General features: G+C 42.5%; 1 protein-coding gene across 1 annotated transcript in view; it reads left to right on the plus strand.

The window, feature by feature from the left end:
* Positions 1-27,122, plus strand: part of SMARCC1 (SWI/SNF related, matrix associated, actin dependent regulator of chromatin subfamily c member 1) — a 178,098-nt gene that overhangs the window by 142,362 nt on the left and 8,614 nt on the right. Inside the window, exons 25-26 of the mRNA XM_065886493.1 lie at positions 3,197-3,331; positions 13,734-13,995. Of these exons, the coding sequence (XP_065742565.1) occupies positions 3,197-3,331; positions 13,734-13,995 (397 nt within the window). The remainder of the gene's footprint in view (positions 1-3,196; positions 3,332-13,733; positions 13,996-27,122) is intronic.

Genomic DNA, 27,122 nt, shown 5'->3' on the forward strand with positions numbered 1-27,122 from the left:
TGCAGTGGTTGGCACTTCACGCTCCCAATGCATGGGGCCCAGGTTTGATCCCTGATCAGGGAACTAGATCCCACATGCCGCAACTAAAGATCTCACACGCGACGGCAACAAAGCCCCACACAGCCAAATGAAGGGAGGGATGGAGGGAGGAAGGCAGGCAGGCTAAAGCTGGTCCAGTTTAAATTCTCAGCATAATCAAACCACCCTTAATGCACGAGGCAGTAAAATTATCATTTGCCTACACAGCTACTTATTCAATATCTCTTCTACATCACACCTTATATATCATGTTTTATAGTCTTCAAACCAGGATTTTAACCCCTTTCCCCCCACATGATAGTTATGTAGCCTTAGACAGGCCTTTTTTTTTTTCCTTTTCACTTTTTAGATTCATAGCAGTTGCAAAAATATTTTAGAGCAATTTTGTGTGCTGTTCATCAGTTTCCTCCGATTGTAACATCTTATTTTTAATTCAATAATTTTTATTCTAGTATTTTTTTCCAGTGACCTTGTTCATTACATACACTTTTGTTCTTTTAGTGTTTTTCCTAATGATTACACAATTCATTCTTGAGTTATTGCAATTTAATCCAAATTATTTTTATAACTTCTTCAATAATGCTAGAACCTAAGTTCAGTTTTCCCTGTCCGGTGCTTCTCAGTTCCTATCTCCATTTCAATTTTTTCTTTTAATGGAAGAGGTTTTTTCCTTCTGTTCAAAGAACTCTCTAGAATTTCTTTTTTTTTTTTAATATAAATTTATTTGTTTGTTTTTGGCTGCGTTGGGTCTTTGTTGCTGCGCGCGGGCTTTCTCTAGTTGTGGCGAGCAGGGGCTACTCGTCATTGTGGTGTGCGGGCTTCTCATTGTGGTGGCTTCTCTTGTAGTGGAGCGCGGGCTCTAGAGCGCAGGCTCAGTAGCTGTGGCACACTGGCTTAGTTGCTCCGTGGCATGTGGGATCTTCCTAGACCAGAGCTCGAACCCATGTCCCCTGCATTGGCAGCTGGATTCTGAACCACTGCGCCACCTCTTCTAAGAATGTTTTAGTGTTAGCGCTTACATATAGATCTATGATCTACTGAGTTAATTTTTGTGTATTATGTGAGGTAGGGGTCCAAATTTATCATTTTGTTTCTGGATATCCAGTTGTCCCAGCACCGTCTGTTGACCCACCTTCTGCCCTTTTTAAAAATTTATTATGCAACTATTGGAATATATACAGAAGTAGACAAAATAGTGTAATGACTCTGTACCCCTCACCCAGCTTTGGTTATCATTATATTGCCAGTCTTCTTTCATTTGTCCCTATTTGCTTTTGGCCTGTTTGTGCCACCCTGTTAACTTAGGACTTCTTTCTTAGGTTGAGTCTGTGATGTCCGGATCTCATGTCTTTTATCTTTTTCTCAGTTTACACGAAGTTAACTGGAGCACGTCCTTCAAAAGCATGTGTAGGATTTTGAGTCCTTGATTTTGGAAGTTTGTCTTTATTCTGCACCTAATTGGTTTAAGTTGTTGTACTTGAAATTCTAGATTGAAATTTATTAGCCCTCACAATTTGGAAGGCATTTTTACCTTTGTTTTCAAAAACCTAGTTTTTGCTTTTGAGAAGTCTGTGACAGTCTGAATTTTTTTTGTAACCTGTTTTTTTATATCTCATTAGAAATATGAAATTGCATAACACGATCAGTGATAACAGGCTTAGAATCATGTAATCTTTATTTAAACTTTTGGTGTTATTGATGCAGCTTAATGTAGTTAGGGAGGCAAACATGACCATTAATAGCTGTAGATTCTTTCATAAAATCTTTTGCTTACACTTCTGAATCTTCCTGCAGATGGGTCTCTACAGGTATAAAACTATATTTTTCTTTATCAGCTGTAAAAGAGTGAAAAATAAGGCTCTTATTTAAGTGTTCTCTACCAGTTTAGTTCCCAAAAGCCTATATTAAACTCCTTCTGTATGTTCACTCCTTCTAGATTCTATAAGAAACACAGATCAATAAGTCAGCCACTCCGTGTTACTTCTCACAACCTTGTGTAGAAGCAAGATAAGCACATAAATTCAGTAGATGTAATAGTGCAAAATAGTGTTGGGAGTTTGTTGGTATAAGCTCTTGGATGGTGTCTGGAGAAGGTGGTATTCATCCTTTGCACGTAGTCAGGACGTTGGCCAAATGTGGGATCCTCATCCTCTCTGAGTAATGTGGCATCTTCCTCTGTGTGCTGCTGATTTGACAGGAAGCATGAGTGGGACTCATCAGTCCTGTACAGGGGAGTGAGTGGTACATTCTTCCAAAATAACCTCCTGTCTTATACCCTATCCCCAAACTAGGGGTTGAATATTGTTCACCCCCTCCTCTCTGTTCATAGTAGACACTCAGTAGGGGCTTTGCATCTGAGGGTTGATTGCTGAGGGAGAGCACTGCTTGCCTGCTCCTGGACAGTTCATCAGGAGGGAAAAACAGAGTTACAGAGTGAGGGTGGGAGGTAAGTGGGTGGTAGAAGGGGAAGTGCCTTCCAGGCCATGGTGTCCTCCTTTGCCTTTCAAGGCCCTGATTCAACCTTTTCTCCTTAGTGGGCTCTTTGAAGAGAGTAGATTAGCATGGAAGAAGTTTCCTTTTAATCCTTATTTTCTGGTATTTATAGATTCATATCTATATATAGATTTATATTTGTAAGTACCAGAAATTCAGGCATGGATAGTTGTTGTTTTATTTTTTTTTAATTAATTAATTTATTTGTTTATTTTTGGCTGTGTCGGGTCTTCGTTGCTGTGCATGGGCTTTCTCTAGTTGTGGTGAGCGGGGGCTACTCTTTGTTGCGGTATGCGGGCTTCGCATTGCAGGGCTCGTCTTTGTTGCAGAGCACGGGCTCTGGGTGCAAGGGCTTCTGTCGTTGTGGCATGCGGGCTCAGTAGTTATGGCGCATGGGCTTAGTTGCTCCATAGCACGTGGGATCTTCCCGGACTAGGGGTCGAACCCTTGTCCCTGCATTGGCAGGTGGATTCTTAAACGCTGTGCCACCAGGGAAGTCCCTGTTATTTTAAGTTGAAATAAATAGTAGAAACATGCAAAGGGGGCATCCAGGGCACCATTCTTAATTCCATAATTCCCACTTATAATAGTAATTTCAGCATTTTCTTACTGTTTATTAAGCAAACATTTACCTAAATTCTTTGAATGATTTTTTTGCCCTTAGCACTTGGCTGCCGTGGAAGAGAGAAAGATCAAGTCTCTGGTAGCTCTCCTGGTTGAGACACAAATGAAGAAACTGGAGATCAAACTTAGACATTTTGAGGAACTGGAAACCATCATGGACAGAGAGAAAGAAGCTGTAAGTAAGGGGAATTTTATAGTGGCTTTTTCACAATTAAACTCTGACCACCTTTCATGAAATATGAGAAATAGAAATAGAGAAAATACAGTAACGTAATTTGTTGGTCTCCGTGGCTATCGTCTAACCTTTTTTCTAACCTTTTGCCCTTTCAAAAGGATTATCAGCCAGTGATGATAAATAAAAGGAACTCTGAAAATGATTATCTAAACCTCAGCTTCTTATACCTCTTGGCTTTCCAGATACATGATGGTATCAATTCTCCCTTCTATAATAGTCAGATCTTAGACTTACTTTATTACCTATTTGTTACCTTCCCTCTCCTGTATAGGGAAGGGCAGGTGGAACCAGGCGTAGCAGAGTACTGGTAAGCAGCATTTTCTCTGGCATACACTTGATATAAGGACGTGGCCCAAACAGGACAAAAAGAATTATGAAAAAGGCCAAGAATGAGGAAGGAAGCCACAAAAAGTAAGAAATATACAATCAGGGGAACATATGGTTATTTCACGGGATTTTTTGGAGAGACAGAGATGAAGTTCTCTGGAGAAATTTTTTGGTTTTGTTTGTATGTTTTGAGAAATTTGTTTTTTAATGAGTTGACCAGGAAAGGAATTAATGCCTTTCTAAACAGTGGGCTAAATTTGAGGATTTAGTTAGGACTTTTTCTGATTTTCTGATTGTTTTGACTTTTTTATCAGCATACCAGATACTGGTATCTCTAAATGGGAGAACCTTAAGTTTAACCATTCCAGAAGAGTTTTAATTTTAAGGATCCATTTGCATTTGTTAAGCTCTTTCTTAGTGGTTAATCCAAGCACGTCCTCTGGCAGATTCTTCATGATGAGTAGCTCAGTAACTATCACAATAGCCCGTTTTCATTTTGTCCTAAGACCTGTCCTTCCACTTACATTCTGGCCCCATGAGGAAGAGGCTGCTTCAGTAACTATCCTACCCACACCCTATGCTACCTCATCCCCACTTCCCATATCCTGTAAGTATCTCTCACATCACCAGCCCTCTCCTGTCCCAGGAGCAGCAGGCCACCCCAGTCTCATCTCCATTGCTCTCTGTGCACCAGTCATGTCATAGCACGCCACATACAGGCTTTCCTCATGGCCGTGTGTGTTCTCTGCCACCTGAGTGCATCCTGCTCTTCCACCAGCAAGGCCTTTTTTCCTACTCTTTGCCAACCTCCTGCATCCCTCAGCCCTGAACCTGTGAGTGACATGCCCTCCCCATTTACTTCTGTAGCAGCCTAACAGAGCACTTACTATATATTGTAAATGCTAGTTCATGCGTCCGCCTCCCATACCAGAGTGTATTCTCTTTGAGGGCAGAGTTTGTTAAGTGTCTTTGTTCACACACAGCTGGCACATCATAGGCCCTTGTTTACGTGTCTGTTGAATGGATGTATGCCAGCATCAGTGTCAGAAGCTGGGAAAGTGGAAAGGAAAGTTTACGCTAGGGGACCTTACTTTAGTTTAACAGGGAAGACAGTCAAGAAGACAAATGACAGTATCGTGTGTTCAGTTCTTAAGGGAACATACATGGAAGATGCGGAGAAGGAGAGGGTATTAGAGAAAACTTCCTAGAGGTGAGCTGGAGCTTTGAAGAGTGAGTGTTTGTGTTTATCTTACCCTAATAAGCTGCCCTTTTGTCATTTGATAGCCTTTTTTAGGGTACTTGGGATAACAGGGGGCTACATAATGGATTATTGGCACATGCAAAATTCAAGTGATCATTGCATAGTTCCCACTGGCAACCAGACACCTTGCTGTCATTCATGAAGCAGAACTGATGTTGTTAGCCTGGAAGATTGGCATGACCCTCTCTGGGCACTTAATGCAACTATGTCTAGATTGTCAAGGGGCTCTTTTCTCAGCTCTAAATTGCTTTGTCTTCGGAGGATGAACTTGTGGATTCCTCACTCTTTTAAACCCCCCTAGTGGAACTGTCCCCTGGAATAGCAGAGTCCTCAGGCCCTTCCCAGTTCTCTCCACTGATTCTCAGACATCCTTGTGCTCTGGATTTCTCATAGTTATTTATCTCAAATTAATCTGAGTCCACTGGGTTTTTCTTACTTGAATCTATTTTTTTTATCTTAAATTCTAATTGAGCATATAAAACATTTTACAGAATAGTCTCTGAATAAAACAGCACAACCGAAAATGTGGGAAAACATTCTACTGAATCTTTTTCACCACACAAGGTTGATATTCTCAAGTCCTTTGGTGGTCGGCCTGTTTTTTCTTAATCAGCATTTGGGGCAGTAAAATTCATTATATAAGACAGTCCCTAGCCCTAGCCACTGAATGTCAGTAGCATACCTGTATTAGTTATTGCTATGTAAAAAATTAACCCAAAGCAGTAACTGAAAACAGTATCTCACACATTTCCTGAGGGTTAGGAATCTGAGAGCAGCTTTCCTGAGTGGATCAGGCTCAGGGTCTCTGGTTAGGATGCAGTCTTCATAAGGTTCAACTGGGGCTGGAGGATACCCCTCGAAGCTTATTCATGTGGCTATTGGCAGGAGGCTTCAGTTCCTTGCCACATGGGCCTTTCCATAGTACTCCTCATGAAGTGGCTTCCCCCAGAGCAAGTGACTGAAAAGAGCAAGAACGTGAAAGAGCACCCAAAGTGGAAGCCACAGTATCTTTTATAACCTAAACTTGGCAGGCACATTCCTGTGCTCCTGCTATATTCTCTCAGTCCCACAGCCCAACCTTGATTCTGGGGTTGGGTGGGGCTGTGGGCTGGCAAGGCTCAGTGGAGAAGGCCTAAATGTTAGGAAGCGGGATCACTGGGGGCAACCTTGGAGGCTCACTATCACAACAACCAAAAAATCCTACAAACTTTAAAATGGCTTCCATTCATTTCATGCACAGTAAGACATAATCTATTTTTCTCCTTCCCAGCACTAGTTATCCTGTCCTTCCCTGTGAGCTAGCAAAGCCATGGCAATTTTCCTACTGATGATTTCCTCTCCTCACAGGACTGTTGTGGGGATTAAATGAGAGAACTATGGCATGTGCCTGGCACACTGCCTAGAACACAGAGTAAGTGTTCAGTAAATATTTCTATGCCTCCCTTTATGCAAACCAATAATCAACAATTATATATTAAATTCTTAATATTTATAAGTCTTTGTTGGCTTTATGAACATTTAGAATCCAGCAGTGATGCTGGGTGGGAACATGAGGCCATTTCTTTGTTAACCATTCTCGTAGATGAAGAGTCTAGAGCTTAAACAAGGTCCACTTCATGTATCTCAGATCACACAGTTCATAAATAACAGAGCTGGGTCTCAAACCTGTGTTTGTTCAGCTCTGCGTTTTTATCTAGTACTTCAAAATTTATAAAGAAATGAGCCATTCTTACTGCATTTTAACCTGGAGACTCTGAGATATGCAGGGTTTTGATACCCTTTGTTATATGACTCATGAAAGTTGAAATTGTGGAAAGGGGTCAGGTCAGCCAGGAGCGGCGCGTTCTAACCCACTGCCTAGTGCTCTGCCTACCACACTCCTCAGTTCACTATAGGTGAGGTCCTGCTCATCTTCACCTAGTAACCAGTAGCTTCAGGGCATGCATTTTTGAATTAAACATTTGGTTTTGTTTGTATAACAACAGATTTCAAGAATCTTTTCATACACTTTCAGAATCAGATATGAAGTTTCTTTCTAATGACGTAAAGTCAGATGTTCTCTTGAGTCTTAATTATTTAGAAATTAAGAATAAGGATATAACAGTTTAATATCTTTTATAGATGTGTATACAGCTATAATTAGAGCTCAGTAGATTTTGTTACAGTCCTCTCATGAAGTACTAATATTGGAGGAAGTCAGTTATGGAGTATACAGAGTCTGTCCAGGAATTGACATGATAAAGACTTTTTTTTTTAATTTATTTATTTTTATTTATTTATTTTTGGCTGCCTTGGGTCTTTGTTGCTGCGCTCAGGCCTTCTCTAGTTGCGGTGAGCGGGGGCTGCTCTTTGTTGTGGTGCACGGGCTTCTCATTGGGGTGGCTTCTCTTGTTGTGGAGCACGGGCTCTAGGCGTGCGGGCTTCAGTAGTTGTAGCACGTGGGTTCAGTAGTTGTGGCTCGCGGGCTCTAGAGTACAGGCTCAGTAATTGTGGCGCACAGACTTAGTTGCTCCGCGGCATGTGGGATCTTCCCAGACCAGGGCTCAAACCCATGTTCCCTGCGTTGGCAGGCAGATTCTTAACCACTGTGCCACCAGGGAAGCCCAATGAAGGCTACTGACCCCAGTTGAGGTGAGGATGCTGAGCTGGCCCTGGGTTCGAAACTGAGAGGGTCTGCCCAAGTGTGCAGCCTTCCGTGCCAAGCAGATAGCAGACATCACTCAAGAGAAGAGGTGTCAGACATGGGCTGTGTTGGGGACTGAAGAGAAATGGAGGGCCTGGGTCCTACCTAAAGCATTCTTATTTGGATTAAAGGGGGGGAAAAAAGATACTTTGAGACCAGTGAGAATCTCTGTGTTGATCTCATTTATAGCTTCTGTACTTAATGCTCTCGTTTGACTAGGTATAGAAATTGTATACCTTTGAAAAGAGAGACATTGTAGGAAACTCAAAGCTGTGAGAAACCTGGACCCTGTCCTTAAGGAGGTGAGAGGGTAGATGAGAAACTGACACAAAGATACCATGAGGTAGTGAGGCTGTGGAAAGTCAGAGGAGAGGAGGCTGTGATTGGCTCAGATTATCAAGGAAAGCTTCCTGGTAGAGGAAGGACTGATGTGAGTTGTAGAAAAGGTCCAAATACAAAACTGTGAAGAGAAAGGTATGATTGCTGAGGAGACTGAAGAGTCAGCTTGCCCAGAGCTGATGGCTTTCACATCATAGATGATGGATTAAGTTCATTTTTTCATTTGGCAAATGTTTATTGAGCACCTACTTTGTTCTAGGTGTATTAAGTACTGGAGATAACACTGGTGAATAGAACCCAACAAAACTCTTTGCCTTGGTAGAGCTTACATAATTAATGAAGGATGTTAGATGTAATGTGCTTTGTATGTATATGCATGCATATATACTGTGTATGTATACATACCTGTATGTTTCAGGCTGTGTAAGTGAGATTGGGCAGGGCAAGGGAAAGATTTCAGTTCTAAGTGGTGTCATCGGTGTAAGCCCTGTTGAGAAACTGACAGTTGGGCAAATGTCTCTAAGCCCTAGAAACAGCCAGCATTAGAGAGAGACTCTGAGGCAAGAGCGTGACTGACATGTTTGGGAACTAAGGAGTAGGTGGGGTGGGCTGGGGCATGAGTGAGTAGGGAGAGGTAAGATGGTGAAGGCAGAGATGATGGTGCCCTAATCACAGAAGTCCCTGTAAACCATCCAGAGGCCTTTCATTTTACTGTGATTAAAATGTGGAATAATTGCAGGGCCTATTTTATTTATTCCATAAAAATGTGGAATACATGCAGAAAACTGGCATCATCTTCCTTACAGTTAAGTGGCGATCAGTCTCTCCACTGTCTAGAGAATATAAAGTGACAAGTTTAGAAAAGGGGAGACTGGTGAGGAGGCTGTTGGGAAGTCCACGTGAGGTGGTGGTGGGCCATGGAAGTGAGGAGAAACAGTCAAGTTCTGGATGGATTTAAAGTTATTACTAATGGGACGTCCTCACACACAGGGTGTAGGGTTAGAAAAGTTTGTGGTACTCTGTGATAAATTAAGGAAAAAAGAACAAAAAGTTAATTTTATACTGCTCCAGGAGAATTGTATTTTTAACTTTGTTTTCTGCATATTTGTAGTAATTCATCTCTGTACTGCCTGTCATATAATTGAAGCTGTTATTAGACTGCACCGTGACATTATGGATAGTTTTGAGATTAAGAAAGCTGTACTTAGGACTGAGCAGGTTTACTTCTGATTCAAAAAAAGACGTAGGGCCTCAGGCAGCAAGCACTTTACAAGGACAGAATGACAGTCACAACAGTGGTGCCGTGTCCCCCTTTGAATTTCTGCCTCCAGTGGAGCAGAAAGATGCAGTTGTGTTGTTTTGTTTTGCCAGAGGTGTAAGAAGGAATGAGTATGTCTGGTTTTTCTCTTAAGTGGATGTCTGGTTACTGATACCAAACCTTTCAAAGGAAGGTGTGTTTACTTCAGTTCTGAGGCCAAGTAGTCAGAGGCTTCAAGTCTTGGCTGGTATTTCGACCCTTAGCAGTGTACATGGATTTTTGAGGCCCCCACCTTCTTTTACTCTTTCCCACCCCGCCTCCCTGTTCTATGTAAATGAAGTTGGGAGAAGAGCTCTGTGTGAACTTCAGCTGCACTTGCAGCTGTGTGTGTGTTTGGGGTCTTGGTGTAGAAAAGTGCTCTGTTATGTTCCGGTTCCACTTGGATTCAGCTGCTTTATACATACACAGTGTAGGAATGAAGGGGGAGAGGAAGGCAGGGTTTGAATGCAGTGGGGGTGGGGATGTCTTCAGATCAGGGCCACAGGCATCTTTGTATGAAACTGGGTTCCCTAGAGCCAGATCAGAGTCTTGAAAGAAAGTTAACAGATTCATTAGCGCCCTATTTACGTAAGTAATTTACACTATCTGGTTTAGCTGTTGGGACTTTATCTATAGTCCTTGGAAATAGAAAAGGGAGAGAAGAAAATCGAGTTATCTGAAGCATGTAACTTGGGTAATTTTAGTATTTTGTTTTGTGATTACAAAAATAGGTGTGATGAAAATTTTTCAAATAATAAAGAAATGGATAAATTAAAAAGTGTCTTCTACCCTCAGTTTCATTCCTAGGAATAATCACTGTTAATAGTTTGGTGTCTTCAGAACATTTTCAGTGTAAATGTAATGTTTATACATGGGCACAAAGGTTTTTTTTTAAAAAAATAGACATAAATATTGTTGTTGCAACTTGCTTTTTTTTTTACTCAGTGCATCTCAGACATAAATGTACATCAAAAATAGTACTTTAATGACTGGCCTTATACAAATATACATACAGTTTTCTAGGACAGATTTCCAGATGTGGAATCACTGGGTCATTGGTTATGTGAATTTAAAATTTGCTCAGTACTGTCAAACTCTCCTCAAAGATTCCCACATTTCATTGCCACAGAAGTGAATGCAGTCTTCAGTTGGATTCAGTAACAGTAAGATATCTATAACAAGAGAGGTATTTCTTTTGGATGGTGGGGCCAGTATGTGTCCATAAGCTCTGTTGCATGTGCCCTAGAACAGAGGTGGCCCTCTGGAGCCAACTGGTACCCTGCTGTCTGGACGTTGCTCTCACTTCAGAGGACCTATTCATTCCACATTGGATCTAAAGCTTAAACTGGGTTCTTTTCAGGGATGTGTGTGTTTAATCACGTCCTTTTTAATTTTTCTAATTACCTTTTAATTACCTTCTATGTTTTGAAATGACAGATGAAGCTCAGGAAAAAATAGTATAATTGACGTTAGTTCATTTGTAAACTAGGAAGATTGGGCAAATTTTTCTTTCCAAGGTTAATACTTCGATACTAAGGTCAGTTCCCAAAGAAAGGCTGGTTCAGTTAAAAAAAAAAAAAAAAACCCACTGAGATAGGTAAGGCAGAGACTAAAATTTCCCTTCAGAGACACAAAGTCTTCCTTCAGTAAGAGTTCAGGTTTTTATAAAGCAGATCTTGACCTATATTCTGGAGTTCTTACATAACTGCTGGACTTCAGCTGACCTGTCCAGACCAATAGTGGCTGAACAAAAACATAGGTTGAGGTCCTTTTCTGACAACCTCTTAAGTCTAACCTCAGCAAAGTGCTAAATTTCCTGGAAAGAATGGTTAGAAGAAAGCAAAACCTTTCTGACCATAGCACTTACGATCAGAATCTTTAAATTCTGTTTTTTCAGTCTGCCTTTTACTTACATTATCTCACTGATTAGTCATCTTGCAGAGCTGGACTTCCAGAGGATTCTCTTGCTGTTTACACCTTGCAACTCCCTTCTGATTACGAAAAGAAGGATATGTTAAACTGAGCCAGGGTTTAGCCTCTTCGGGTCACCCTTAGAAAATGAAGAGCCCGCACCAGCCTGTTAGACCATGGTAACACCATGTTTCCTCCCTCCTGTGATAACCCTCAACCACTCACAAAATCATTCGTTTCAGATCTTCTCCCAAGGGAGACTCTGCAAGCCAGCTAACCAACACCGGGGATTTAAGCGTTACCATCTGTTCTTTCCTTTTCTTCTCCTCATCTGGCCATGCCGCTTGTCTTCATGCTGTGTCCACGGCCTGTCTTCCAGCATCCCATCTGTCTATGGACATTCCCTGCTTGCTACTCCTGATAGCCAGTGAGGCTTCTCACTAGGTTCCACGGGGACTTCTCCCCAAGCTGCTCTCTGCTAAGAGCCCAGATTCATAAGCTAATTCTCATGGGTATTCCACTTAGATTTTGCTAATGATAGTATGTAGTATTTATCTATAAAACTGACTATTCCTGAAAGCTAAAATGTTACATTTCCTTAACTTATCAAATGCCTTGGAGTAGTGCTCTCCAACAGAAATACATGAGCCATATATGTAATTTAAAATTTTCTAGTAGCCACGTTAAAAAAAATTATAATTTTTTGTTTTGTTTTGTTTTGTTTTTGGCTGCGTTGGGTCTTCGTTGCTGTGCGCGGGCTTTTCTCTAGTTGTATCGAGCGGGGGCTACTCTTCGCTGCGCTGCACAGGCTTCTCATTGAAGTGGCTTTTCTTGTTGCAGAGCACGGGCTCTAGGCGTGGGGGCTTCAGTAGTTGTGGCACTCGGGCTCAGTAGCTGTGGTTCGCGAGCTCCAGAGCGCAGGCTCAGTAGTTGTGGTGCACGGGCCTAGTTGCTCCGCGGCATGTGGGATCTTCCCAGACCAGGGCTCGAACCCGTAACTCCTGCATTGGCAGGTGGATTCTCAACCACTGCACCACCAAGGAAGTCCCAATAATGATGTTTTATTTAATCCAGTATATGTATATAATGGTATTTTAACATGTAATCAATATGAAAATTTTACTTTTTCATTCTGAGTCTTCAAAATTCAGTGACTATTTTACATTTATAGTACATCTCATTTCAGATTAGCCATATCTCAAGTGCCCAAGAGCTGTTGTGGCTGCTGTAGAAATGCCTCCCAGTGAATAAAATCTTGCTGTCAAAAATGGTGAGATAGAACATTATAGAAAAGCAGTAGTGCTATTAACCCTCCATATGATCTTTATACTACTAGAAATCTGGATTTTTATTTCCATTCCTGTTAAAGGTGATTTTCTCTCTCAACCCTGGGTTAAGTTAGTTTTCATAGCTTTTAAGGTGGGCTCCGTTTTCTGCGCTAGTGTCAGGCATATGGCTTCTGAATTTCCTAACTTCTCTGTATTTTAATTTGGGTCCCAGAAAGATTATCTTTTTTTTAAATAAATTTATTTGTTTTTATTTATTTATTTTTGGCTCTGTTGGGTCTTCGTTGCTGCGCGCAGGCTTTCTCTAGTTGCAGCGCACGGGCTTCTCATTGCAGTGGCTTCTCTTGTTGCGGAGCACGGGCTCTAGGCACGCGGACTTCAGTAGTTGTGGCACTTGGGCTCAGTAGTTGTGGCTCGCGGGCTCTAGAGTGCAGGCTCAGTAGATGTGGCACACAGGCTTAGCTGCTCCGCAGCATGTGGGATCTTCCCGAGCCAGGGATAGAACCCGTGTCTCCTTCATCGGCAGGCGTTTTCTTAACCACTGGGCCACCAGGGAAGCCCCCAGAAAGATTATCTTGAGTATTGAAATGCTTATATTCTTCAAACCACGATTCATATAAATTTTTATTTAAGCTTCTAAAATATGCTGTAAAAGTGTCACCCAGTATAATTTTGGGTACTTGGAAGCTAAGATTTACAATGGTACCGCCAAAGTTCCATATAGAAAATGTGTATCTTTGCAGCTAAGGCCACATCCACTCATCCAGAGGATTTAACTCTGGTGTCACATTCTAAAATAGTAACCGAAAGGATCACATGCAGAAGAGAGCACCTGGAAGTGTTGGTTTGACTTGAAATACCAGTATCTAAGGAACTATTAAGAGGACAGGAGAGGCTTGTTTCACCTGGGGAAGAGTAAGGCAGTCATGGAAACAGTTTTTTAAATATCTGAAGGCCCGCCAAACAGAGGGAATTACAAGTGTCCTGAGTATAATAGCCCCCCACCCGGTGAAGGTTCCAAGGAAAGGCAGGCCTTATACAACACAGAGAAGAACTTGACTTCATTCTACTCAGGAAATAATGCCTTTTCTCTCACTGTGGTTGTTTCAGGAGAGGAGGTGACTATGTAACTGTGATGAGCTATGGGGAACTTAGGCATCATGTAGATATCCTGTGTTGGCATCCTATCGTGAAAGACTCTCCTGATTTCATTTCTCTTCCCCTTCCTTTCTTAATAGTTAGAACAACAGAGGCAGCAGTTGCTTACTGAACGCCAGAACTTCCACATGGAACAGCTGAAATACGCTGAGTTGCGAGCCCGACAGCAAATGGAACAGCAGCAGCATGGGCAGAACCCTCAACAGGCACACCAGCACTCAGGAGGACCTGGCCTGGCACCACTGGGAGCAGCAGGGCACCCTGGCATGATGCCTCATCAGCAGCCCCCTCCCTACCCTCTGATGCACCACCAGATGCCGCCGCCTCATCCACCTCAGCCAGGTGAGAGGAATGCTCTGCTCACCACTCAGTCTGGGGTCATCCCTGTAACACAGAGCATCAGAGGGGGCGAACCACACTGTTGGTGATTTCTGACTAAAACTGTTCAGAATGTCCATTGTCATCTAGGATATTACACACAAGTGAATCTGCTTTTATAGCCATCACCACATAATGCCTGCCATGTTCTCTTTCCAGGGTCCTCTTGGCATTATGCCTTTTTCTTGGGTGGGTCGACAATATATCCCAGAGATCCTTAAAAATTCATCCTTGGATTGTCTACATTTTTTTTTTTTAATTTATAGACATTCTCGAAGATAGACACACACAAAAAGAATAGCACAATGAACTCTTATGATAACGATCATCACCTTTCTGGCATTCTTAACTTTTTGTTATAGAAATCTTCTACAATAGACAGTAGTAGAGAGAATAGCATAATAATCCCCCAAATACCTATTGCACAGCTTCAGAATTATCAACATTTTATCTCTTCCTCCTCGCTTTGGTGTGGGAGACTTCAAAACGTATCTCTAACCAATGGAAATCTTATTCTTTAACATAACCTACTATATTACACCCAACAAAAGTAACCATAATTCCTAATAACATTAATTAAATATCTTTGAATGCTTCATTTGTTTGAATTCGCTAATAGTTCTCTTAAATCTATTTTAACGTGTTAACAATTCACCCTCCCTTTTTTTCTTCTTTTTTAAAATGCCATTCATGTGTTTGGCTGTACCCGATCATGCACTCAAAGTGCATGGTGTCATTTCACATATCCTTCCCCCTCCTTTCCTCCCTCCCACACGTCTCCCATAAATAAACCACAGGATGGCGCTGGATATTTTAGTAGGTTCAGGTTCACTTTGGCGGTGCAGGCATTTTTCCTGTAATGTTGGTTCTTTCTTGGTGGCGTTCAGATTGGTCAGTGGTTCTGGTGTTCCAGAGTTCCCCATTAGACTCACTTAAGAGTTTACCTGCCATTGAGAGTTGCTTCCTAGATCATTTATTTTACCAAGTGTTACAAAATGGTAAGATTTCTAAATTTATTATTCCGTCTGCATTTATTTATGTATGTATTTATTTATGTAAATAAGTGTATATTATTATATATTTATGCATTTATTATTTATTTATGTAAATAAATGTATATTTATTATATATATTTATAGATATATTTACATTTATTAGCAGTGATTCTTTTATTTAAAAAACTTTTCTTCACCAATCATTTAGTTACCCTGAAAATCAATCCTTACAGGAAAGGCTGGATAAATGCTTCATCCTTTCCCTTTGTTTATCAGGGATAAATAAATTCCCTTTATTTATTTATTATTTAATAATGAGTTCAACCCCTCTGCCAAGTCACCCACACACACACAGTCTCCAAAGGTTACCAGTAAGGTTTTTTTTTCTGTTGTGTGTGTATGTTTTTAGTATTGTGAATTTATATTTTTATGTGTTTCAATCTATTATGGACCTTACTCATTTTCATGCTCAAATTGTCCCATCTTTTAGCTCACGGGTTCCCCTTCAGGTTGGCAACTATTTACCACATTTTAACAACCTTGAAAGTCAAGCTCACAATTCTTTCAAACTTAACTACTGACATCATTAAACCTAAAATATACCTTTAATTTCAGCATTCCCCCCACCCCCCGCAATATTCCTTCCCTTCCTAGAGGGTAATATTTATGGCTGTGTGCTGTGTATTATATTGCTTTAGTAACAGTCTTCCTGTAAGATTTTTTTTTTTTCTGGTACGCGGGCCTCTCACTGTTGTGGCCTCTCCCGTTGCGGAGCACAGGCTCCGGACGCTCAGGCTCAGCGGCCATGGCTCACGGACCCAGCCACTCCATGGCGTGTGGGATCTTCCCGGACCGAGGCACAAACCCATGTCCCCCTGCATCGGCAGGCGAACTCTCAACCACTGCGCCACCAGGGAAGCCCCCTGTAAGATTTTTATAGGTACTTTATAATCATGTGTCAAGTGCCTGCCAGAGCCAAAATTTGTGCTTTCTGGGGAGGTATGCATGTTCTCTGGCCGGGCGTGTAGAGGTGAGCTGAAATAAAAATAGAAAGACCCTTGGAGGCCTGAGAAGATTCCCGACATGACTAATGTCAGTTGCCCTGACTTCCTCAAATGGCAGAATTTCTAAATCTCATGGAAATAACCAGGCATGTTTGCGTGAGGAAGCCATGACGGAAAAAACTATGATCTGACAACTTGTGTTACCAACATGAATTTTTAATTTACAACCCCACACATGTTTAGATATTAGTTCTTACTGCCTTGACCCAAAAATGGGGCTAGGTTCACTTTGGGAAGCATTCATTTTCATACGCATGCGTGCACACACACACACACACACACACACTATTAAATTGCAGTTGTGGAATTTGCTACCATCATCCCACTTGCCACTTGATCTAAATGACATTTGTGGAGATAGTTTTAGAAGTCTGCCAGGCTCATGACACAGGATACTTTATTTCTCAGTTTTCCTGTCTGTCTGTTTGAGTGGATTTTAAAACCTCTCTGTGAGATCTAATTTTCTTCCAAGTTAAAAGCTATGAATGCATAACAGAGTGATGATCACAAAGTGATTTTTCAAAAACAGTTATTTAAAATTTTTAATTCCTAAAACTCTTGGGATAAATGTTTAGGAGGGGGTTCTCTGTGGCTCCTTGGTATTTGGTTTTTAATGGTGCTAAAGCATCATCATCCACAGTAACTGTTCAGAGAACTTCTCAGGAGCTCCACCATCTGCATTTAGAAAAGATACCCTTCTCCCTTTTTTTTTCTAAATTACATCCTGGTGAGAACAGGTGTTTGTATGCCAGGCCCTTCACCCCCAGTATTTTTGCTTACTTCTCATTGTCCTGCCTTTACAGTTGAAGAGCTGGTGCATGCCAAGGCCATGTCACCTTCCTGCATGGTGGAACCAGGATTCATACTGGGCTCCTTCTATTCCAAAATGATGTCACGATGCCACCTTCCGTGATGGAGAACCAAGAGGGTTTAGAGCAGACTCAGATACATCTCTTCTTTTAGGGAGACAGTGGTAAAAAACTAGGGTTCATAAAATAGCCTTTAGAATAAAAATAGGTTATGTTTCTCTTTTTACTTTCTCACAGAAGTAGGCTTTTCTTAAGTGAATTTTAAAGAAAATTATCATTGTGTGTATGATGAGAGTGTTTTTTTAAATCTATTTTAAAAAACTATTCTTCCTTCCTCCCTCCCTCCCTCCCTTCCTTCCTCCTTCCCTCCCTTCCTCCTTCCCTCCCTCCCTTTTTTTTGGCCACGCCATGCTGTGCGTGGGATTTTAGTCCCCCCAACCAGGGATTGAACCCGCGCCCCCTGCAGTGGAAGCATGGAGTGGAGTCTTAATCACTGGACCTCCAGAGAAGTCCCTCTTTTCTTAAACATTTTTTATTGAAATGTAGTGTACATATGGAAAAATACACACGCCATAAGTATTTTGCTTGATGATTTTTAACAAAGAGAATATACCTGTGTAACCGGTACCCAGAAGCCCCCTCATACCCATCTCAGTCTCCTCCCTGCCCTTGGGTAACAACTGTCCCAATGTCTAACATCATACACTAGTTGGGCTGGGTTTTTTGGGGGGTTTCTTGGGGGGGGCTGCATTGGGTCTTCGTTGCTGCGCGTGGGCTTTCTCTAGCTGCGGCAAGTGGGAACTACTCTTCATTGCAGTGGGCGGGCTTCTCATTGCAGTGGCTTCCCTTGTTGCAGAGCACAGGCTCTAGGTGCGTGGGCTTCAGTAGTCGTGGCTTGTGGGCTCAGTAGTTGCGGCGCGCGGGCTGTAGGGCGTGAGGGCTTCAGTAGTTGTGGCACGCAGGGTCTAGAGTGCAGGCTCAGTAGTTGTGGTGCACGGGCTTAGTTGCTCCTCAGCATGTGGGATCTTCCTGGACCAGGGATCGAACCCGTGTCCCCTGCATTGGCAGGCAGATTCTTAACCACTGCACCACCAGGGAAGTCCCTGGGCTGGTTTTGAATGTTATCTTGGTGGAATCACGTACTGATTTTTGTTTGTTTCCCTTCTTTCACTCTTGCTGTACGTCTTTCGCTCTTGCTGTTCTTTCTTCTTGTTGTACGTGTCTACTATGGGGCTCTACCATGATTTATTAATCCATTTTCCTGTTGATGGACATTTGATTCATTTCCATTTTAGTTATTACGAATAGTAACTCCTGCTGTGAACATGCATGTGCACATGTCTTTTGGAGACATAGATATACATTTCTGTTGTGTGTGCCCCTAAGTGGTAGAATTTGTTATGTCCCTAGAATGGGTCTTAGGATATCCATGTATTCACATTAGTTGATGCTGCCAAAATTTTGCCAAAATGATAATGCCAGTTTACATTCTCTCTAGCAGTGTATGAGAGTTCCAGCCGCTCAAGGTAATCATTTTTCATAGTTGCCCCTTTTGTGAGATTGTTTTGGAGTTTGAATGTAAAAATCAGGTGTGTTGGAAAGTAAAATGAAGAAAAATAAATTGAACCCAATAATTAAAAGCTTTCTTAATATTGACAGTTCAGAAAAGGCTGATTGTATTGTAACAGCTGAGTCTCGTACACCATATTCTAGAAATTGGCTAAAGAGGCCTTATATATCAAAGCAAGTGAGGGAGTCTGTAGTGTTTTAGGTGGAGAAGAGCTTTAGTCTCTTATTTGCCACAGGTGTAAGTTAATAAATGGGAGCACGGTCCTTCCAACTAATATTTCCTAGGTTCTAGAAAAGTTAGCGGGCCACGACGTTTATGTTAGGAGCTGAGGGTAATTATCCAGGTCAGTCTGCTAGGTTTTGGTGTTTGGTCAGAATTAATGGTGTGTGAAGGAAGGAGAAAAATCAGCCTCTGAAAGCCAGCAAGTTTGGGGAAGTGGTGAGAAGAAAGTCAAGACAAATATATTACTGAGTGGTGAATTTGTCCAGCTCTCTGACTTAGAATTTAAATAATTTTGTAGATAAATCACATGTAATCTTTCTCCACTTAACTGGCCATCAGTTAGTGGTAGAGCCCATTTAAAAATGGCTCATTGTTGTGAATCTGCCAGACTGTCAAACACGTATGGTCCCAGGCACCAGCGGGGCTAGTATAAATTGACACCTGTACATATTCCATTTAGTTTGTACCTCTGCAGTCCTCCCCTCCACCCCTTTAATTCATTCAAATGCTTAGAATTTTTGTATAGAGAGTACCATCTGTATGCTGCTATCTCTCTTCCTTGGCTTTTATTATTTGGTCCTACTCCTAACTCACCTGGGAGCTCCAGCTTTTTGTAGGTTTTGTTCTTATCTGTGATAAAGTGTCCCAAGTTGATTTGTTTCCACCAAACAGATAGTCAAAGGAAGAATCTATAGTATAAAGTTGGCAAATGGAAACTGGAGGTAGCCATAGCCATCCTTATACCACCCTTAGGTTTTGTTGCTCTTCATAAAATACACAGCACTACATGTCGTCTTTTCATTTAAATTGAAAAACAGTGATTTCATGAAGTGGTTCCTAAATTAAAGGCTTACTGGTTCTTCCTGTAAGACCGCCATTCTAAATGGCACAAGGTGAATAGTCATGACAGCCATCAGTTCTTGAGCACATGCATGGTATCCCTTGCCCACACCCTGGACCATTGTATTCATGACAGCTCATGGGGAACCAAGGAGAGTGGCCTGGGTAGTGGCTGCTGTTTCCTGAGGTGTTCTTGATTGTGAGCAAGGAGGACAGTTCTGACTGCAGGGCGTACCCTCCAGGGGCCTTGGCACCTACAGTCATCCCACAGTATCCACCAGGGATTGGTTCCAGGAGCCCCAGTGGGGGATGCATGAGTATCCATGGATTCTCAAGTCTCATATAAAATGGCATTGTACAGTGAATTCAGTCATCCCTCTATATCCATGGATGCAGATCCCATGGATACGGAGGAACAGAGGGCCAGGTGTATTTACAGGAAGATCACCTAAAAATCTAGTATGTAAGTGCAGTGTAAGCTCTGCCCTCCCCTTGGGTTTTGAACCTAGTTGCAGGGCAGGAATAAAGAGGTAGATAAAGAGAATGGACTTGATGACGTGGGGTGGAAGGGCGAAGCTGGGGCGAAGTGAGAGTAGCATCGACATATATACACTACCGAATGTACAATAGTTGGCTGGTGGGAAGCAACAGCGTAGCACAGTGAGATCAGCTTGGTGCTTTGCGATGACCTAGAGCGGTGGTTGAGGGAGGCTCAAGAGGGAGGGGGCATGGGGACACGTGTATGCATATGGCTGATTCGCTTTGTTGCACAACAGAAACTAACACAGTATTGTGAAGCAATTATACTCCAATAAAGTTCCATTAAAAATAAATAGTAAATGAGGCACTCTTGAGTATTAGTGCCTCATGGATCTGGAGTGAGCCACCTGCATTGGGGAAGCCTTTGTTATGTGTCTCTGTGTGTGAAAAGCAGAGAGAAAAGGACATGTTGGTTTAAATATCTTTATGGTTTCCTCATTAATAACATAAGAATTTTTAGAAGTGCCTAAGAAAAATCAGAGTAGGAATTGATCTGATTTGATGAGAACTCAGGGATGTTAGACATGTTTTAATAATAAAACGAGAATATTTTGCATCAGTTAGTAAAATATTGGTTGTTCAAGGAAATTTCAAGCAAGGCATTAGGCACTTGACTTTTAAGCCCCCAAGTTAGACCCACTTACAGAACCCTCCCCGTGGGAAATACTACTTAGGAAAAGATTACAACTACTCATCACTTCCCAGCCTCCCTCTCCACCCAACTCGGAGCCCCACACTGAAGAGGGAAAAGGACTAGCTCGTCACATCAGCCAAGTCTTTATTATCTGCGGTGCCTTTGGTCCTGCTTGCATGATGTGATAACAAGGCTGCTGTGCCACTTTCCGGAGTAGCAGGTTATCCTTACAGAGAGAACAGTGAGGGCACAGTCTTCAACAAAGAGCGTCTGTGCCCCCCGGAAGCTGCTGCGGGAGGAGCAATCTCCGAAGAGCCTGGGCTTCCCCCTCGCTTGGCCCCGATTGTTATTTCTGTTCTCTGGGATACTCAGCCAGAGAGTGTGCCATGGATGGTTAGAAACAGCAATGAAATATGCTTAAGCTTGGAAATTCATAGGTTCCCTCTCCTAGTTTTGTGTTCCTTACCCACCTGCCTCTCCAATCCCAAAGAATAAAAATAAAATCCTTAATATTCTTATAGGCATGGTGGCCGTTAACGCTTTAGTATAAGATCTAATAAACCTGAGAGTGTGAGGGATTTTTCCACTAGGCAAAGCCTAATTTTAGCAAACCTTTCCATTTTTCAGGCTTCAGATGCCTGCTGTTTTTAAAAAAAAAAAAAAGCTTGTATGTAGGTCAGACTCCCACCAGTACATGCTTTGATACTGCTGTTCTGAAGCCACATCTCTCTTATCTCTCACCTTCCTCTCTACTGGAAAAGGAAACACCTGAATTTTTTTTTTAATAGAAACTACATATACACACCCTTTATTTTGTTTGGTAAGGCCTGCTCCGCTTCATTTTAGGTATCTGTAGGTCAGACTTCTTCATGTTTATTAAGAGTTAATGGAAATGCCTTCAGACATTGTCATCCATTTAAAAGTGGTGAGGGGCTTCCCTGGTGGTACAGTGGTTAAGAATCTGCCTGCCAATGCAGGGGACATGGGTTCAAGCCCTGGTCCAGGAAGATCCCACATGCCGCGGAGCAACTAAGCACGTGCGCCACAACTACTGAGCCCACGTGCCACAACTGTTGAAGCCCGCGTGCCTAGAGCCCGTGCTCCTCAACAAGAGAAGCCACCCCAATGAGAAGCCCGCGCACCGCAATGAAGAGTAGCCCCCGCTTGCTGCAACTAGAGGAAGCCTGCGTGCAGCAACAAAGACCCAACACAGCCAAAAATAAAGAAATAAAAATAAATTAATTTTTTAAAAAAAGTAGTGAGACCTATATCAGAAACCAGAAAACCCAAGGACATTTAGATTTCAAAAGGACAGGGGTTGGGTTTCCCTGGTGGCGCAGTGGTTAAGAATCCACCTGCCAGTGCAGGGGACACGGGTTCGAGCCCTGGTCCAGGAAGATCCCACATGCCGTGGAGCAACTGAGCCCATGCACCACAACTGCTGAGCCTGCACTCTAGAGCCCACGAACCACAACTACTGAGCCCATGCACAGCAACAAGAGAAGCCACCACAATGAGAAGCCCAAGCACCACAACAAAGAGTAGCCCCCGCTCGCCACAACTAGAGGAAACCCATGCACAGCAACAAAGACCCAACACAGTCAAAAACAAAATAAATAAATTTATTTTTTAAAAAAAGAGAAATCAGCTTTCCCACGGAAAGAAATACCCTTTTAAGGCAGGGTGGTGTAAAGGAAAGGAGAATGAGCCTCAGGGTCAGACAGCTCAGTCTCTTGTTCCTTGTGACTTTCAAACAAATTCCATAGCCTCTCTGAGATTTCATTTCCTTATCTTGAAACTGGGCCCTTACTTCAGCCTTCCTAACAACCTGAAGGATTCCATGAGACAACTGTCTTTGCCTGGGAAGTGACAGGCCCCAGCTCAGAGCAACATTCTGTCCCCTCCTTGTCCTCTAAATCCACTGCCATAGGCACACCAGCACCTCTGGATGGCACAGGGGCATTGCCTCACTCTTGGTGCTGCTTCTTTCCTGAGAAATGTTTGTCTGTGCAAGGCCCCACAGTGGAAATAAACGGTTTTTCTTCTAGTTCTTCCTTTTTGCTGCCATCTTTCCCAAGGAGCCATTGTCCTCTCATACCTTAAATACCTATACCCCAGTGGCTTTATGGCTCTGTTTGTGACAGGAGGATAGAAGAACTTTGTTTTACAGAAAGCTTCAGGATTTACAGCAAGAGAAAGGAAAGGTATTTTCCAGCTGTTAGGCAAATAGCCTTGGAAAACCCTAAAGCTATTCTATCCCAGCTTGTTGCCATAAAGATATAGGGAAATAGGTAAATGGGCCACTGCTGCTAAGCAGATAGCTTTGGAAACAGCACTGATGGGCCTGACAGCCGAGCCTGCAAGGCTTATCCCAGTGTGTTTTGGTAGTTATCACCTTGTGTCCATGTGCCACTGATTCCTCTTTGCCAAATTGTTTCTGGAGCTAGGTGTGGGTTGAATACCTGACCCATCACTTTATTGGCAGCAGGGTTTGTATCACATAGTCTGCTGGAAGACAGATGGGCCCCCTTCCTCCAGACCTTCATCTTCAGAGTGCACTGTATTGCAAACACCAGATCTGAAGCCAGAGTACCCAGGTCCGAGCTGGGCTCCCCTATTGATACACTTTATGACATTGGGTGAGCTACTCAGTCTTTGTTTTCCCCTTTCATAAACGTGGTAACTTACAACAGAAATGTAGGTCTCACAATTCTGGGAGCTGCTAGAGCAAGGTCATATTCCCTCCAGGGGCTCTAGGGGAGAGTCTGTTCATTGCATCTTCCAGCTTCTGGTGTCTGGTAGCATTCCTTGGCTTGTGGCCACATCTCTCTTTACTTCATCTTTACCTTCCTTCTCCTCTGTGTCTTTTCCTCCATGTGTCCCATATAAGAACACTTGTCATTGGATTTAGGGCCCACCAGAATAATCTAGGATGATCTTAAGGTCCTTAACTTAAATCTGCAAAGATGCTTTTTCCAAATATGGTTACATTTACAGGTTCCAGGTATTAGAACATGTGCATTATCTGTTTGGGGGCCACCATCCAACCCACTGCAAGGTGCTGGGAAGTGTATTTGATAAAATTATGTATTGCAGGAAGCAGAGCAGTTTCCTTATTGTTGATATAGTGAAGAAGAAAACATGGTGTTTGGAATTAAAGTTTATATCTCAGTTTTTTTTTTTAATGCTGACTGTTACATTAAGTCCTTTCACAGGAACTGTTTCATTTGAGCACAGAATAGTGTGGTAGAAAGAGAATTGGATTTCGAATCAGAAGACTTGGATCTCATTCCTCTTACAAGTTCTGTGACCGTAAAGAAGTCTCTAACTTTTCTGAGCTTCTGTTTACTGTCTATAAAATGAGAATATTTGCCCTGCCTCTCATAAGGCAGAGCCAGTGACATAATAAGGCACCATAAGAAATAAACAGTTTCCCTGATCATACAGAGAGAGTACAGCAGATATTTAGCATCACTCTTTATAATAATCTCAGGAAACTGAGGCTCCGGGCATCCTAAATGACTTGTCCAAGACCACTCATCTGGGTTGGCGTGAAGTGGAAGTGAGATCGCACTGTTCAGCTTCCAGGCACTTTCATCTTCACTTTCCCTGTCGAGAATGGTATTGGGTGGCTCTCTGACTGGGATGCTCACTGGTCAGCCAGGAGTTTGGACAACCCACACCTTGCTCTAGACATCAAAGTATAAAAACTCTGTCAGACTGTTGTGGACGACATTGGTTAGGACTGAACAGTTGTGTGTCTTATCACTTATCACACACCTGGTCTATGCTCTTCCTTCTTTCTTTCTTTCTTTCTTTCTTTCTCCCTTACTCAGTACTCTTTCTGGCTTTTTTGTAAAGGCATTCTTCAGTGTTCTGCTGTTGGTTTTCTGGAGAGAGAGACCTGAGACGGGCTGGCAAAATGTTCTTCCTGACTTGCTCAAGGCCTCTTGTCCAGGTTGAACTGGGTAGAAGGAGGGAATCTGCACCCATTGATAAACACAGGCCGTATTATCTGTTCTAGTGAATGGCTTCCATTCATCACAGCAAGTCCATTGAAAGTGTTCTTTCATCTCCAGGTTGGGATTCTATAGGTCTGGACTTCATACTAGGCCTCCTGCCCCCAACAACAGCAAAAGTATCTCCTCTTGCCCTGTCTCACCACCTGGAATACCATCAAAAAATCATTAGTAGAGACTCAGAGAGTGGGGGAAAAAAAGCATTGTGTTTAGTAACGGCCTCACAGGTGTTTGGTAGGAAGGAAACTCGGAGAGTTACAGAGGACAGACCTTGATTCTTAGAATAATAAGGCTCTGTGTGTGCTACTTATTGCCCATTGGAAACTTTTGAGAGTTCTGTATCTTCCCTTCACCCCATCTCTGTGTTCCACTGGAATGACAGCCAATTCCACACCTCCTGTTCCCAAAGCAAAAGTCCTTCCCCATTCTCTACACTTCACATGCCAGTTAGGTGCCAAACCCGAATTCTTTCTCCTTCTCAGCTTCATACTCACCCCTCCTCCTCGTTCTCTTACCCACCCCCAGGAAGCCTGTAGGGTGCTATTCTCAACTCTTATCTACTTATCCTGCCCTCATGCAGCCCCTACTTCTCTGCAAAAGCTCTCTTCCTCTGCCCTAGGCTCAGACTCCTCTGCATCCCTTCTTAAAGCTTTCCATCACACAGAAAATCAGGCCCATGTTCCTCATTTCTCCAGAACCTTTCACCCAGTCCCCTGTAGCCTTACCGGGCCAAGTCCCTCACCCCATTCTGTGTGTGTGACTCATCCGGTCCCCTTTGCTTTGATTCATGTCAGACAAACCAACCGTGGACAACTTGGCTCTGTAGCCTGGGCACTTTTTTTAATAACCTTTTGAGCTTGTTACTCCTCGGTGAAATGCAAGTGATAGGTAATGAGGTGATGCAGTTACCTCAGAGGGGTTGGCGAGTATGAAGATGCTACGTATAAATGGAACAATATTCATATTATGTTCTGATCGTGTAACTCAGGCTAGGCCTTGTGCTTAGGATAGTTTGCTGTTATCCTGTTCCTAATTCTCCTCCTTCACTTTATATACACACTATCCAAAGTCCCAAGTCATTCACAAGTTGCTCTTGGTTAACCAGAAGGTATTATTTTTTTTACTTGCTTCTTCCATAGTTTTCCCTTGATTTGCCTGCCACACCTTCATGTGTACTCATCCTTTGTATGGCTTGTAATATACTTGGCATTTGTTTTTTTATCTCTTGTGTCATTCCCTATGTGGATAGACTCTTCAGCACAGCCTAAATCTGTCCTAGCACTGTGGCACAGGCACCCAGCTTTAATTACTGAAGTTCAGTGGTGTAGTAGTAGTGGTAGTCTCAGCCCAGCACGTGCTCTTGCTTTCTCTGAGGTGATTTGATCAAGTTGTCCTCCAACAGATGGGCCTCTGGGGCTCCTCTGCTGTACTTTTGCATGATTGCATTATAAAGCACAGGAAGGTGGGCCAGAGGACCCAAAATTTGCTGTTCTTTTCATTCTGAGGCATAAGGTTGATGCCTCCCTATGCTTTTAAAAAATAGTCCCCCAAAGACAGTGGACCACTTCTCTTCCTGACTCTTGTATCTCACTGGGGTTCTCTTCATTGACACCCTGTAGTGAAAAGCTCCGCTCTTTGAGTCCTGGCTCATGGAACAGACACTGGAAATGGATGGTGTGAGGCTTGAAGCTTTGTGTGTCTTTCTTAAGACAGGCCTTTTTCTAAGCACTGACAGAGAATTCTTCACTTGAGTTATCTCCAGTACTGCTCTATATATTTTAGTTGCCAGTTAGCTGTCTGGTAGTCCCATCTTCCAAGCTTGAACCTCAAGCGTTCTTATTTCCAGCTGTCTCAGGACTATGCCTAGAAGCCTGTGTTCAGTTTCATATAGTTGACCTTACATAGGTGTGCTAATGTCCCTAGATTAAAAAAAGAAAGAAAGAAAAAACTACAATAAATTCTCTTTCCTTATTCTGTAGAGATTATAATTTGTCCTTATATATAGCTTCAGCCTTGGTTTGTGCCCATTAAACAATTCTCCTTTGTTTGTGGCTCTTTAAAGCCAAGCCCAGGAGCCAGACTGCTGAGTTGAAGAATTAATACATATCCACCACCATATCTAAGGGAGGTTTGGCTAACTGCAACCAAATCTGGCCTATCTCCTGTTTTTGTAGGGGCCATAGGCTAAAAATGGTTTTTACAGTTTACGTGGTTGGGGAAAACTTGAAAGAATGTTTATGTCACATGAAAATTATGTGAAATTCACATTTCAGAGTCCATAAACAAAGATGTTTCAGTAACCTATTTGTTACACATTGTCTGACTGCCTTCATACTACAGTAGCAAAGTTAAATAGTTGTGACAGAGGCCATATGGCCTGCCAAGTCCAAATACTTAC

The sequence above is a fragment of the Phocoena phocoena genome, chromosome 10 (assembly GCF_963924675.1).
Source record: "Phocoena phocoena chromosome 10, mPhoPho1.1, whole genome shotgun sequence".
NCBI classification, from domain to species: Eukaryota; Metazoa; Chordata; class Mammalia; order Artiodactyla; family Phocoenidae; genus Phocoena; species Phocoena phocoena.